Source organism: Vigna angularis, chromosome 4, assembly GCF_016808095.1.
Source record: "Vigna angularis cultivar LongXiaoDou No.4 chromosome 4, ASM1680809v1, whole genome shotgun sequence".
Lineage (NCBI taxonomy): Eukaryota > Viridiplantae > Streptophyta > Magnoliopsida > Fabales > Fabaceae > Vigna > Vigna angularis.
In genome coordinates this window covers 14,929,999-14,946,401 of record NC_068973.1, presented here as the reverse complement: position 1 = coordinate 14,946,401, position 16,403 = coordinate 14,929,999, and the positions used below count along the sequence as shown (strand labels likewise).

General features: G+C 33.3%; 1 protein-coding gene across 1 annotated transcript; it reads left to right on the top strand.

Moving 5' to 3' along the window:
- Window positions 1-2,094: 2,094 nt before the first annotated feature.
- LOC108323419 (proteasome subunit beta type-5) lies at window positions 2,095-6,639 on the top strand. Its single transcript, XM_017555870.2, has 8 exons — window positions 2,095-2,228; window positions 2,339-2,469; window positions 2,656-2,785; window positions 2,921-3,027; window positions 5,477-5,611; window positions 5,692-5,795; window positions 5,875-5,975; window positions 6,350-6,639. The coding sequence occupies exons 2-8, from the start codon at window positions 2,356-2,358 to the stop codon at window positions 6,475-6,477; spliced, it is 819 nt and encodes a 272-aa protein (XP_017411359.1). The 5' UTR covers window positions 2,095-2,228; window positions 2,339-2,355; the 3' UTR covers window positions 6,478-6,639.
- The last annotated feature ends 9,764 nt before the right edge of the window (window positions 6,640-16,403 follow it).

The following is a 16,403-nucleotide window of genomic DNA, read 5'->3' as shown; positions in this document are numbered from 1 at the left end:
GATCTTATAACAAAACCTTTGAAAAGAAATATGATCTTAGAAACATTGAGGGAAATATGACTTAAGCCACTTACAAATAAACAAGTGATGGTAACCTAACGTTTGTGATTGGAGGTCCCATGAATAAGGTTCATATGGGTAAAAACATGTAACTTTTTAGTTTTAATAACACTAAATTGATTTTTAAATCAAATATGTTCATTCTTATGGTATATGTGAAAGTGATAGAAACTGCATTATTGAGAGTTTAAACTTTGTAATAAAATTCTTTTAGGTGAAAGAATTTTAGTTTAAATAAAAGTTTTAATAATCTTCATATCCCTTATGGGTAGAGTATGATTTACAGCATACACTTGATGAAATCACTTATATGAGTGTCAAATGAGGTCGCTTGCATGGGATCGAGACATAATCTTTAGAGCACGGACAAATACTAGGCACGTGCATGACCTAGTAAGCGCAACATAGCGTTAACAACAAGGATTGTAGGGGTGTATTGTGATTGATGAACCTTTAACACGTGTCAAGCGTCCTTGATTCATATAGCTTGTTATACCATCTACACTGTGTGTTAAGTTTTTCGATCTAGGACTGGTTCATATAACTTGCTATACCAGCTTTGATGCATTACATCTTATAAAACCCATGAAAATTACTTTCTTTCTCTTTCTTTCAATCTTTCTTTCTAGTCTTTTGCAATTTGTGGGAGATTGTTGTAAAACTTGATATAGAAAAACTTAGTTACAAAGAAAGTAATGGATGAACATTACTTTTTAAATGTTGCTTCTCTCATGTGTTCAAACGAAAATCACAAGACTGGATCAGTGCACAATTTTCACCAAATATGCAAGGTTCCACAAGTCATTGGTGGACTATGATTTTGATCCTTTTCCATCTTTACAAATAGAGATTTGTACTCACCTTCAAAACACACATTTTTCTCTCGTTCTCCTATTTCTCTTAATTTCTTCCTTCTCTCTTTTCTTTCTTATAACATTTTGGGTTTATTATTTTACTTTTTTTAGAGTTCCTTACTAGTTTTGATATTTTCAAATTTTTTTGAAAAGTTCATGTTATATTCTAAGGGCTTATGCAACACACCACAAATAAATTTTTAAGAATAATAAATATATACACTTCGAAAAATCTTTGTTCGTAGTTTTAATTATTTGTTGTTGGCATTTTGCAATAATATGAAGATGCAACATTGTAATACAACCTTCACATGTGAAGGGTTTCTTTCTTAGCAAGAGTTTGATATCAAAATGCCATGACAAGCAATTAAATAAGGTAGAAAAGTGATGGTGAAAATGAAGGATTTGACCTATGATGAAGTAATAAAGATGCACGGTAACACAAAATAAACAATTATATAAAAGCCTTTTGAAGTGTGACTTCACCTTATTTTAAGTTTATTCAGAAAAAAGAACGAGATAAATTTGAAGTAGTTTTGTAAGAGAAAAAAAGTTATTAAGGTTTTTATTATTTTTTTTATGGAAAGTAAAAGAGAAAATAATTATACATTAAATTATATAAATATTACTAATAAAAAAGTAAAATAAGAGTATATTGATATTTTTGTTATAATTAAATTTTGTTTCCAATAATCTATACATTCTGTTGAACAACCAAACATCTTAATAACAGTTATAGATGTTTTGGGCTATAAGCATGTGCCAATCATTATTAGTAATGGCTATTGCTTCCAGTCTATTTCCTCTAGCACCTCATCACTTCCGGAATTTATTTCCGGAACACTATAAACAACTCTGGAAATTTTTTTGAGAAAGCAATCACTCCCTCCTAATACGGAAACCGAAGCTTTTTAACGGAGGGGAGGGAGAAATTTGACGGAGTACAGGAAGGAACAGCCTATGGTAATTAGAGTGAGGAAAACAAAATATAATCTTTATATCATTAATTTATAAGAAGTACTATTATTTTTATTTCTCGGCTAATTATTTTAAAATTCAATAAATTTATCATATAATAGTTTGTGATTAGATGCAGCGAAAAAAGAGAGTAAAAAAATAAGAAAAAGAAAACTTAGCAAAAACATGGGCCATTATAAAAGGAGCACATACATGTGGGCCGAGCCGGCCCAAATAAGTCCTGCCTTTTTCCTCAAGACAACACAACACTGAAAAACAGTGTCTTTCTACTTTTTCCCTCATTGCTCAAACTCGACAATTGAGATCTCACTGCAATTGCTTCTTCTACTAGAAAAGGTGCCAAAACTGTTCTCAAAATTTGCGATTATTTTTCATATCTCCCCATTTTATATATATATTATCTACTTTTCTATGTTATTTTGATTTTAAGGTTTGTTTTCATTTAGGTCACTAATCTTCCATCATGAAGCTCGATACCACTGGTCTTGAATCGTTTCCCTCACTGCTTGCACCTCAAAGCGACGTCGTTGGAGAACTTTCCGCCGCTCCGTCCTTCGACCTTCCGAATTCCAATGACGTGAGTATTCAGGTTTTGAAACTGTTAAAAGTTTCAGAGGGGAATTTTGGGCTGAGGTTTTGTTTCTGAAATTGTTGGGGAAAGAAAATTGAAAGCTGGCTAGGGTTTAAATTTTAATAGAGAAGGGTTGAAGGTTGATGGTTTTAACTGATGCGTTTGGGTATTTTGTGTGTATGTTGGTGATAGTTCGATGGGTTCTTGAAAGAGGCTATTCAGATGGTGAAGCCCGCGAAGGGTACAACGACTCTTGCTTTTATCTTTAAGGAGGGCGTCATGGTAGCAGCTGATTCTCGAGCTAGCATGGGAGGATATATATGTGAGTGCTTGTTAAATCTAATAGCATTTTCGCTTTTCTTTGTTCCTTTGGGTAAGTTAGTCAGATATTTTCTGTTACTTGCTTCGAATTAAATGATGCGTGAGTTCTTGAACTTTGAGTGTTGGCTGTCTCCAGCATCGCAGTCTGTGAAGAAGATTATTGAAATCAATCCGTACATGCTTGGGACTATGGCTGGAGGTGCTGCTGATTGTCAATTTTGGCACAGGAATCTCGGTATCAAGGTAATCTATGATACCTTGAACCTTATATCTTGTATGCTTGCTTCTGTTCTGTCTGTTATGTACTTATATTTTTAGACCAGTCTCCTACCGAGTTTCTGCCCTAGTCTCCTACACCTTGGCATTCCTTGGTTATTTCCTTACAATTTTGTTATTGATATTGTTGCTGCTGCTATAGTGGAGTAGGTGACAATGAACCTTCTTTTTGAAGTATATTTATATTCATTTCCTAAAAATTTCTTGTGCATAGGAAGCATTTAGCCTGTTTTTGCATGCAAAGAAGGAGCATAAAAAAGTGGGTAAATTGGAAATAATGATGGGTGGGTAGTCTGCTATTCAGACGTAACTTTGTTAAGAGAAATTCTTTAGATGGATGGTTATGTAATTTAGAGATATCCTAAACTCTTAATTCTAATTTTCTCTTATTATTTTTACCGTGATGAAATGTAGAGAGAATAATTTATAGGGTGCAATTGTGTAAGTAAAATGCATTTTTCAATTTCAATTCCAATTCCTTTCTCGTTATATCTAGTTGTCCCAGTGGTGTGATATAGCTTTCACATCTAATTTTTATTTACCTTGTCAATAATTTGTTTTCCTTTAACCTATATCAACTTTAATTTATAATTATGTGCTTGGCCAGCATGTTTGAATATATTTTATAAATCTCAAGGGGCTACTGTATTTTATTATTATTATTATTATTATATATATATATATATATATATATATATATATATATAAATAATATGTGCATGCACTTCAATGTGAAGGCTTTCGTTACTTTTTCTTATATAATAACATCTAACAAGATATATTGGTACTTGGAATGTTACTTAATTGACATTGATTTTTTTGGATCGGTTGATTTTTGATCTGTTAAGTTTCTGATGGCAATGCTCTAGCTAAGACAAGCCAAATCTAGAAGAAACCAAGCCAAAAGATCAAGATGCTCATGGCTTTTGATGAAATGTGAAATGGTGGTGGTATAAGGTGGATGTTGTCACGGTTTTGTGTGTTTGAATGGTGATGGAAGGTGTGTTTGGTGGTTCTCTAAGAGAGGTTGGGCCAACTCTTGGAGGAAGGTGGCTAGAGGAGGCTACTTGGGTTGCTCTAGCCTAGATTGACCTTAGAAGGGGTTGTGTGCACAAAATGACAGGATAACTTTACTCTAATTTCAAAGGTGAATACATGAAGGAGAGACACCTCTATTTATAGGCTAAGATGTCTCTAAATAGGCAGAAACTTTAACCTAAAAGAGCCACCTTGGTTGGCTTGGAGAGCAAGAAGAAATCCTCTCCAATAGGAAGGAGACAAGTGGCAAAAATCCACTCAAATGAGAGGGTGACATGTGGCCACTATATATGGAAAAACTCTCCATTCCTAGGGTGACACATGGCCACTAACTAAGAGGAAAAACTCTCAAATAGGGTGCCTCCACATGTCTAGGACGAAAATGAGCTCCTTGTCCTCCAAGCTTGGTCAAAAATGTTTACCCCTTGGTCAATGTTGGGCTTAAGGCCCAATGTTGACTTAGGTGGTCAAAACCTTACTCTTCTTGTCCAAAATGCAAGGCCCCAAATGGAAATCCTACGATACTAAGCCCATAATACAAAGTCTAAATAAAATCTAGACTACTTGACCCATAAACAAAGCCCAAATAAAATCTTGACTACTTGGCCCAAAATACAAGGTCCAAAAATTATTCTTACTCTAGGATCTTCATGATGGCTGAAGATGGCCTAAGAAAAAGATTCTAGGCCCATCTTCCATAGATAACTCTAACTCTTCATGAATGTGCTAGGCCATGGTTAGGGGTATGCCATTAGTTACACTCTTTGGTTGAACTGGTAATGAATTCAGATTGACTAACTAAATAACTGATCATTTATCACGGCAGTTCTTGCCAAAACAATAGCAGGCTAATAGTCTGGTTGACATCAAACCATTAACTTGTACTATCCTTTTTATAAATTTCCATTAGATTTCTAGTGTTTTTAATCTCCATATACTATTGTTTTTTCCTTTTTGATTTATGGCACACAGTTTCCTGTAACCTTACAGCCCAGGAGGCTTGCTAAAAACTGCTCCCCCCTCCTCCCTTCTTCCGCTTAACTGATGACCTCCTCCTACATGTCTATACATATAACCCATTTCTGCTTAACTTGCCTAGTCAGCAAGATCTTTAAGCCTTTCCCCATTCTGTCATTTTTTATTCCTAATGATATAAAACTTCTAGATTATGGACACTTGGCTTGGGTCATTAATGAGCTGGAGCTCTTCCACTAACAGAACTAAGCCTAACAGAAGATCTAAATGACTGATTCATATAAACTTAAAGTTGTATGGTTTTCTATCTTTTGGTTTTCCTTTCCAAGATGCTTTATCCTTTTGTGTTTATGAAGTTGGAAATGGAAATGTATTCTCTAATCTGTTCCATAATTTTTTGTAGTGTCGTTTGCATGAGTTGGCGAATAAAAGAAGAATTTCAGTAACAGGAGCTTCCAAGCTACTTGCCAATATTTTATACTCTTATCGTGGAATGGGGTTATCGGTTGGTACCATGATTGCTGGATGGGATGAGACGGTAATTCACTTGTCAAGTTACTGAACAACGTTATGCTCAGTTAGTCCAATAGCTACTTACAACCGTTAATCTCTCTTTAGGGACCTGGTCTATATTATGTTGATAGTGAAGGAGGAAGACTTAAAGGCACTAGATTCTCTGTTGGATCTGGTTCGCCATATGCTTATGGTGTATTGGACAGCGGGTTAGTTAAACTATGTATTTAACTATCTCGCATAAATCTCATGTCAATTTTCTTTTTGACATTTTCCTTGTTATACCAGGTACCGATATGACTTGTCAATTGAGGAGGCAGCTGAACTTGCTCGACGAGCAATTTATCACGCAACATTTCGTGATGGGGCCAGCGGTGGAGTTGCTAGCGGTATCTATCTTTCTATCCCCGTTATTAACCCAGCTACATCACAAACTTGCTTCTAAATCATGACATTTTTGTTTCTATCCTCTTCCTCACCAGCAAGAAAATAATAGACTTACACTGACAAATGCATGGTAACTAAATTGATATAACCTCTCTTAAGGTACACTTGCCCATTTTTTCCGGAGCACAACTGCTCATGATCGTCCAAAACATAATGTGCATTTTATTATATCCATATAAATGAACAATCGAAAATAATCCATGGTCTCTAACTTAGTCGGGTGAAAATATTAATACAGTAATTTTATCCTCATTATAGTTGACTTGGTGCTATTTTTGATGCATCATTTATATTTATAAATTTTATATGATTTTAGTATACTATGTGGGACCAAATGGATGGAAGAAATTGTCTGGTGATGATGTTGGTGAACTGCATTACCATTACTACCCAGTTACCCCAAGCACAGTTGAACAAGAAATGGTGGAAGCAACTGGAGCATGATGAAGTAACTCGTGGATACCTTCTTAAACTTTGCTTGCCAAGCTTATTTTTAATCCATTGCATGAAACTGATTACTCAATTTGACATTAGTTGATATATGTAAGTGCTGTACTATCATGATGTGGTTCAAAATGAAGTGAATATTTACAATTGAAAATGACATATCAGCGGCAATGTGGAGTGGTTTAAACGAGGAAAGTGCTAGCTATTGCTAATTTAATCCATCTTGCCATTAATGGTTTTCATGGCAACTTTCTGAAAGTTGTACAAGAAACTTACTAATGCGAGTACCTTTGTTTGTTATGGTTATAATAGGTTGTCCTAGTCAAATTAGACTTAAATAAATGCTTTAACTAATCAACTTTGCAAAAAAAGATAATTTTTAGCCTTGATAACGTGAATCAGCTAAAGTGATGAATAATAACAATTTTTATATCAAGTCTCATCTCACTTTGTACAAGAGATGACTAAATCTCTAAGAAATTTCCGCTTAAATCAAGCCATAAATTATATTCCAAAGTGACCCATTGGGATTTGATTTTGACATATCATGTCGTGAAGTGTTTGAATATCTAGAATCATTTTGGAATGTTTGTTTAAGATTTTTTTAAGAAAACGAATACTTTTTAATATAATAAATTTTAAAAATCAATTAAAAATAATTTAAGTAGTTACTAGTTTTTAAATACAAATACACCTACTTTATTTTTTAGTAGTTACTAGTTGGTTAAACCACTTTCATTCTTATTTATGTTGGGTTTTCCATTCTTATTTATGTTGAGTTTGTTCAGTTAGATTATTTTCTTCATTTTTTCTCCAATTAAGTTTTTAAAAGTAAAAAGTTGACTCAATTGAGTCATTGTTGTTAAATTTGGTTAATGGAATTAAGTTTTTGATGACATGACATCTTGATGTGGTAAGTTTTTAGTATGTGACATTTGCAGAGATTTATACATGGAAATTGATAACATTAAACATTTAAAAATTAATGTTTGTTGGTGGATTTTAAAACGTGTAGATGATGTTAAATGTAAACATGAGGATTTAGGGATTTAAGGTTTATTGTTCTTGAAGATTGGAAAGCACTTGAAAGTTTGCAAGACGAAAGTGGGAAAGCGCAAGATGCAAGAATGTCTATGAGGCATTCGTGTTCATCTTCCACTTGCAATAAGTGTCGAAAGCAATTCCGCTTTATCAGCTCTCGCAGAGATGGAGGGTGGAACAGGAAGGACGCATAAAATCTATCATTCATAATTGACCAACGTTACTTCAACAAAATGAAATTAACACCAAGCTTTTTAAAGTAACTCCAAAACATTACTTTGAACTTAACAGGATCAGTTTTACAGTAACATTCTGAATTCAAGACCCATTACTCAAAACAAGAATAAGTTATTCCCATTCTTGTCAATATTCATTAAAGATAAAAAAACATAAGTCTATGATGGACATAAGTAGTACAACAACAGTTAATGGCACATAATGTAGAGATCCATTACTGATATGAAGATGGACATAATAACATACGTTATATTAATACCAAAATGTAGTCATCCATTGTTGATAGAAATACCAATATCTACAATACTGAAACATAAAACATTGTTGATAAAATATTGCTTTCATCTATTACATTTTCTTTCATGTATTAAAATATTTATTAAACATGTCGTCCTATGGTTAAACTTCTTTTGCATGTGCTTGACCCTCAGAAAATGGAATGGGTTCTTCTCCCTATGGTTGCACAACAGGTTCTTCATTTCTTTTGGGACGTGTTATGTTTTTGCCCACTTCCCTATACAACTTACATCTCTTCAGCAATCCACCTTTTGTCATTCTTGTGGTATCATTTTTCATCTCCCACTGCTCTAACCTCCTTTACTTCTTAGGTCTGCTAGACAACTTTTTTTTTATGGAGGCATGGCGTTAGGATATTGGGTGATCTCCCAGAGATTGTTTCCATTAATAGGATAGATAATAGAGGAGTAAATTTCTTCATAGGTTGACTTCTGAAAGCAAGAAGGTATGTAGTCGTCTCCATCTATGTTTAGAAACCTCATTGTTGCCAATGCATGAACATAAGGTATTCCACTAAAGCTCTATTTTCTGCAGGACCATGAATATTCATTTATGTTCACCACAAACTTTTCCCACTTTGTGCCACACTACTATCACTAATGTCATGTTCTTCCAAATCTGACTCAGAAATAGCACTCCAATCTGACCTCTCTATTTCAAGTAAAACAAATTCAACTTTAACCTCCATATTACCAGAACTTTCACTTTCTCTAAAGTCATACTAGACATTTATGTTAACTAACCCATCCATACTATTCACCTCACAATTATCATCATCATCTGATGTACTCCATTCACAGACTTGTACTTTTATGTCCTCCAACTCTACTACTTCTATTTTGTTCGCCTCACCATCATTTAATTCTATCTTGTCAACCTCAACATCATCTACTTCTAACCTGTCACCCTCAACATCATCTACTTCTAACCTCTCACCCTCACCATCATGTGCTTCTCTCCTCTTAGCCTCACCATGATTATCATCAACTTCTATTCTCTCACCGACAACATCATCTGCTTCTCTCCTCTCACCATGACCTTCATCAACTTTTATTCTCTCACCCTCAACATCATTTGCTTCTATTTTCTCAGCCTAATCATCATCAACTTCTATCCTGTCATTGTTAGCACCTACCCACTCATCCAACTATTGTGTTACATCACCATCTCCCAAGGATTGGCTACGACATACGCCATCAACATCATGTATTTTTGTGGCCTGACCAAACCGTTCAGTTACACCACCATCATCTTCTTTTGTCCTCTCATCCAACACTGCACCCTTACCACCGTCATGCATTACTGGTGCAACTTCCTCACGTCCTTCATCAACATCATATTCAATCATGTGAATGACATCATGTTGAGACACAATGTGCACAACATATAAATGAACCTGACCATTTACCTTAGCTAAATTCGCCATATGCATGGCTCCTATGTCATCACACAATGCTTCTAGCCTATCATCTAACACAGAACCACATCCAATAGAGAACCACAATACCTTAAATCCATCATACCCAAGCTCTTTTACTACACTCACTACAACAAAGTAACTCCACAAGTCAGGGTCAAAATACATAGTATCAGTTTCACCTTCATACTTGAGGCACCCTTCGTTCACGAACTTCCTCCCATGGTGAATAACAACCTCTATATCATTCTCTATAACTGATAACACAATCAACAATATTCTACACCTATAAATAACCACAAAACGACAAGAAACATCGTATATTAAAACGAATACCAAGTGATAATGACAGAAGAAAGGAACTTTAACTATGGGGACCAGAACCACAATATGCATACAACACGTTTTCGGACAACCCCAACCCCACATTCTAAAAAGCATGGCCACATAACTACAAAAAAACACTGAATATCAAATTGAAATATACCAATACTATAGATACTAACCTTCCACAAAATTTCACTCCAACCACTTGCGATACACGTCCAAGGACTTCGCGATTCACGTCAAACCTCCAGATACCAAGGATCACTACAATCACGAACCTTCAAAATCCTAATTAACCAAATACCCTCTCTAGTAACGACTTCGCGAAACGTCCAAGAACACTCTACTTCAGATTTTTAATCCCAATTTCAATGAACCCTAATTCCTAATCACATTATACATTTCAGAAATAACTAATTTAAAATGTTTAATGTTATGAAATTCCACTTATAAAAACCTCTGCGAAGGCTATATACTAAAAACTTTCCACGTCAAGGTGTCAGGTCATAAAAAACTTAACTTTGTTAACCCAATTTAATGAAAGGGACTAAAGTGAGTCAATTTTTTTTTTTTAAGGACTCAATTGGAAAAAAATTAACAAAGTGATCTAACTCAAAAATCCAACATAAATAATAACTCCAAAAGTGGTTTAACCTTACTAGTTTTTAGTAGAAATCATATTGTTTTAACAAAATAATATTAATTTTATTCAAAGTTAATTGTGGATTGCATATTCATATGCACTAAATATTTTCAATAACGTGTGTGTAGTTCTTTTTGGAGAGATTGACGTTTGTAACATCCCAATAAATAGTAATTACCATTAATTAGAACTAATCACATTTACAGAGTTAAACAGTGCAGTCTTAACTAAAATCAGCTATTAAAAGCCGAACGCTAAACGGATACCAGGTTCAGTAAAATTTTCCAAAATATACAAGATTCAGGACGAACGGTTTTACAAAATAAATAACCGAACGTCCCCAAAAAAAACTATACAGATAAACCAAAGACTAAAACTTAACGAGCGCGCTAAGGCTCGGCTTTAACCTCTACTTCCACCAGATTGGCGTCCTCCAAATTTTCTTCTTCCAGCATATCTTCAAGTGGCGCCTCTCCATCTGCTCACATCCACAACGGATGATCATTGCATTGACAAGACGGACATACATAACCAGTAGACAACACAAGGAATTGCAAGGGTAAGCTTAGGTAATTTAATTCATACAGCTCACATACAATTTAACATAAGAAATTAACACACAAGACATACATCAATGAATCAGAATAGAATAAATTATCCAACTCTCATAAATGACGACCGTCCGGACTGTATGAATCCATGTAACCGCAGGCGTTCGTGCACCCGGGTGATGTAGTAACTGGAACCATCCATCAGTTGCCACCCGAGGTTAACCCTATCAGTCCAAAGTACTCAATAGGACTAGGGCCTCCTGCCATTCCCACGCATGACCTACTCCCCTCTACATGAGGACGAGCACTCACGGAATATCAGGATGAACAGCCATCAGCGATTTTACCATGGTCATACTATACAACTCTCATATTCAAATCATAGAGACGTTCCTCCTTGGAACGCTCGTTCAAATTCCACTTCCAATAATTTATTCAAAATAACGTTCTCACACATTTACCCTTTCTTTCATTTACATTTTCATTCTGTGTTCCATTCTCATAAATTAACGAACATTCATCCTTTAATAAATAAGGACGAACGTATTTCAGTACACTGCATCCTCGTTTCTGAACAAAAGAAACGAACCATTATCCACTTACGGACGTTCGACACTTAAATAATTTGAATGGACTGATTTTAGATGATCTGAATAATACTTAGAAAAATTTGAGTACAAGGACTTTAGGTTGAATCAAAAGGATAAATACCTTACAAAATAACTTAGATAAATAACCAACGTATAATTAATTCAGAAGACAACACTGCCAGTCAATGACCGAACGTTAACTCACAATTTGGACGAACGCTATTTACGTTCGCTCAGAAATCAATGATAAGGACGAGCGTTCAGTTATAAAACCGAACACTGCTTAGGACGAACGCTAGGTAAATGACCGAGCACTAAATAGAACGAACACTCATTTATAACGAACGTTCGGTATTAGACCGAACGCTAACTAGGACGAACGCTCAATCTAAGACCGAGAGCTCATTTGGACGAACGCTCAGTATAAGACTAAGCGCTACCTATGACGAACGCTGGAATATAAAACCGAGCGTTACTAAATATACTTCAATTTATTTCAATCGTTGGACACGCTAGGCTGAGCCAAACGCTCAAACCTAACCCTTCATTCAAAGGACGCTCGCTCTTCATCAGGATCCTTTCCGAATGAAAGAATTCTTATTCTAAGTCCTTTTCAAGGGAAACCGAACGGTATAAGACCGTTCGATGACGAGCGTACATTATCAAGCAGAGAATATGATATTTTCCAGATTTTTCATTTTACAATAACTTTACAGTTTTCATACGATTCATAACTTATAATTTCTCTCCACCATAAATCTCATACATTACAAAATTCATATTATCATCCCAAACCATACAGAAACTTAATCATATTCCAAATCATACGTTTCATTCTCAGCATACAGTTCAAACAATATTCATCATATACATCCAGTGCAACCATGCTCGTTCATGTATACTTAAACATCAAATATTTCATGCATTTCAGACATCCAGTACACTTCATTGCTTTCATACACATCAAACAAGTATTAAATTAAATTACTAAAGCTTCCCTTACCTGGTCTAGCAGTGAACTCCTTAAGCGAGTGATTTTTAACTCGTCCAAATATGGTTTCCCTACCCGCAACGTGCTTCTCAAGTGTTTCACTAAATCTAGCCACAAGAAATGTAGAAAGACTTAGCTTAAATTCTAACATGCAGCAGTACCAGGGTCCGCATGCAACTCTGAACGGAGCGTTTTAGGGTTTGAGAACTTACCAGTTTAGATTTCAGTTCTGTTCGGTTCAGAACGATGCTCACGGTGTAGGGAATGTTTCTACGGTATCTGAAATGGAATCGGAGTGGATGACGGTGAGTTATCTTAGAGAGAAGGTGAGTAAGTTTTAGAGAGAAGTTGGAGGATTTGAATTCAGATTTTCTGGGAAGAAGATGAAGCATGCAAGGAATGGAGAAGAGGTTTCCAGAAAATATTTTTCTCTTCCCACGCAGGACGAACGTCCATTCTCTGCATGCCACTTGTTTTCCACTAACGTTTTTGGAACGTTCCCTCAGTGACACATGGCAGGCGCATGCAGAGTGGAAGTGAGTGGGTTTTGACGTGCCAAGGTGTAATAAATGGTGATCAGAGTGTGGATTTAAGTGCTTAATTAATCAGGTTCTCACAACGTTTGTGCGATAAATAATATTTTTAAAATACACAAATCATTTATTAGACAAGACTCTTACTTAACGCACGTGCAATGAAGGCATAATGTTGACATTCATTTTATATGTCATGTAATGATATATTTTAATGAGAGGTGCTCAAGAATTTTAATTTTATGAAAGTGCAAAGAAAGAAAAAAACCTTTTCATTATTAGAGAAATGAAACGTCAACAGGAAAAAAGAAATTAAAGTTTCATAAAAAAACATATTGATTTCCTTGGTTTGCATTGAACGACCACAAACCAATGTTATATAGAAAAAACGTGGAATAACATTTTCATAATATTTTTCCCTTAATTACTTGCTTGATCTCCATTTTAGTGAGAAAATTTCTTAGTTTCCGTTTTTTAAAATGTTTTAATTGTTTTAACTTTTTGAAAATAGTGTCTTAGTTAGGTTTTTGTTTAGAAAAAAATTACTAACAACATTAACTATATGTTACAAATAAATTTATAGTTTTTTTTACTTTAAAATTCTTTTTTTTTTTCACATAACAGGGTTATTAGTATGACACATAACACTATCAGTATTAGATAACAGACAATGTTACAGACAATGTTACGTGTTATACATGTTTATTTAATTCAATTTAGTTGTATTTTTTTTTCAAAATGAAATAATATTGTCCCTTTTTAAATTCAATCAAATTTATTATTTGTATAAATGTTATATATATATATATATATATATATATATATATATATTTTATATATATATATATATATATATATATATGGGTTTGTTAACTTGCGTACGTATGTTTTTCAATTGGTATATTTTAGCAATGTGTACCGAGTTTTAGCAAACAAAAATACTCTCATATATTATGGATTCTAAGTTTTAAAGTCAAGACTATTTGAATAATTTTCACTCTCAAAACTAAAAAAAACAAGAAACCCCAAAACTCTTACTCACCACCCTGATTCCTCTCAACTCTTTATCTTTCATCTCTCTCACTCCAACATTTTCTTTGTCATCATATGGTAGTCCCAACTGAAAAAAAAAATCAAAAACACAGTTGTAAACAATCTTTCAAAAAATGATTTTATGATGAATTTTCATTTTATAATTTGTCTCATCTAATTTTCACAAGCATAATGACATATGAAGGAATTAGTAATTGACTTGGAAAAAATCAGAAATACTCGCGGTTGAATAATTTCTTACAAAAAATGATTTTATAATGAGTTTTCGTTTTATAATTTTTGTCTTATCTAATTTTATCTAATTTTCACAAGCATAATGATATTAAAGGAATTGGTAATTGACCTGGAAAAAATCAGAAACACTCGTTGTTAAACAATTTCTTACAAAAAATGATTTTATAATGAGTTTTCATTTTATAATTTTTTTCTTATCTAATTTTCACAAGTATAATGACATCTGAAGGAATTGGTAATTGGCCTAGAAGGTTTTTGAAGAGATGATGATTCAACATCTGCAGATGATGAAATTAGAGAGGTTAGTGAAGATGATGAAATTGAAGAGATCTTGAATGAACCTTTGCCTGAAGGTGAATATGTCACTGACTCAACTCTTTAGAAAGGCAAATTGTTTAACGGCGAGTGTTTCTGATTTTTTCACTTGGGGCTACCGTAGGGATGAGAGAGAAAATTTTAGAGTGAGAGAGATGAAAGAGAAAGGGTTGAGAAAAATGAGGGAGGTGGGTAAGGGTTTGAGGTTTTTTTGTTTCTTTTTTAGTTTTGAGAATAAAATTATTCAAATACCCTTAACCTTAAAACTTAGAATCCATAATATATGAGGATATTTTTATCTACTAAAACTCGGTACACATTGCTAAAATTTACCAACTGAAAAACAAGCGTACACAAGTTAGGAAACCTCATATATGACAGAGAATTCTGATTTGGGTACGGGTATGAGTATGGGTAATACTCAAATTTTTCAATTGAATATGGGTAATACTGTTTTGATACTTTTTACATAATTATGTTTAATTTCTAACTCATTATTATAAGTCTAATTTTATCACCATAATTGCATAAATAAATTTATGTACTATAATATAATAATTTAAAATAATTGCTATGAATTTTTTATCACCATCCAATATATATTGAAGTTCAAAAGATGAAATATTTATGTTAAAATTTTTAATTATTATTAGTTTAATATTTGTTCTTTGTGTGATTTTGAAATTGATGAATTATAATTTTTATTACGCTTAAATACTCTTTGGGTTCTTATTTTCGTCGACTTTGTTCAATGTGTGACTAATTTTCTTTTTCAGATGTTCAATGTGGTTCTTAATTTAGTAAATTATGTTCAACTTGGTCCTTTTCCATAATTCTACCTAAATTGTTAATGTAAGAGGATTAATCTTTATCACATGTTAGTTTGTGATATTTTAATTTTTATTAATTTTTTTAAAAATTTGTCTTTATTTACAATAAGTTGTCACTGTATCAAATCACATTGTGTCACGTGGCAATGTCAGTGTCACGTATGAAGTCAGTATTAGTCTTGTGTGTCAGTGTCTTGTATTCAACTTAGTCCTAATTATTATTAATTTTTTCAATTTAGTTCTAATTTTTATTCATTTTGTTCAATTTAATTCTAATTTTGTCCCTCTATAAATTAAGACAAAATTCAATTTTTATTAAAATTCATATTTTTATTAAATATTTCTTCATTATTTTTAAGCTAACTCTAACTCTAACTATATCACTGAAATATAATTATTAGATCCATGTATAATTTTTTCTACATGTAAAAAATAGGGTTAGAATTGGTTTAAGAATAATGAATTTTTTTTTTCTAATTTTAAAATAATAAATAATTTTCCTTCTAACTCTAAAAAGAAATTAGAGTTTTCCTTCTAATTTTAGAAATAAATTAGATTTTTTCTTCCATGAGAATTACAATTTGTACTTGTTTTGTAAAAACACTTTGTTGTGTTGAAATATTCATAAGTGAATTAAAAAGTACTTTACAAATTAAGCGTTTAACAACTTGTGTAGATCATTTAATCCTTAATAAAGTTATTAAACGATTTTTTTGGCAAAAAGTTTTCCACAACATTATTCACCTCTTCTCCTTCCCTTCCACCCCTCCTCTTCTAGTGTTTTGTAGTTATTTCAAGATAGGAAGAATAACACTCTGAATTTTACGCTGTCATTTTCTCTAAAGTTTTCATCGTCTAACACTT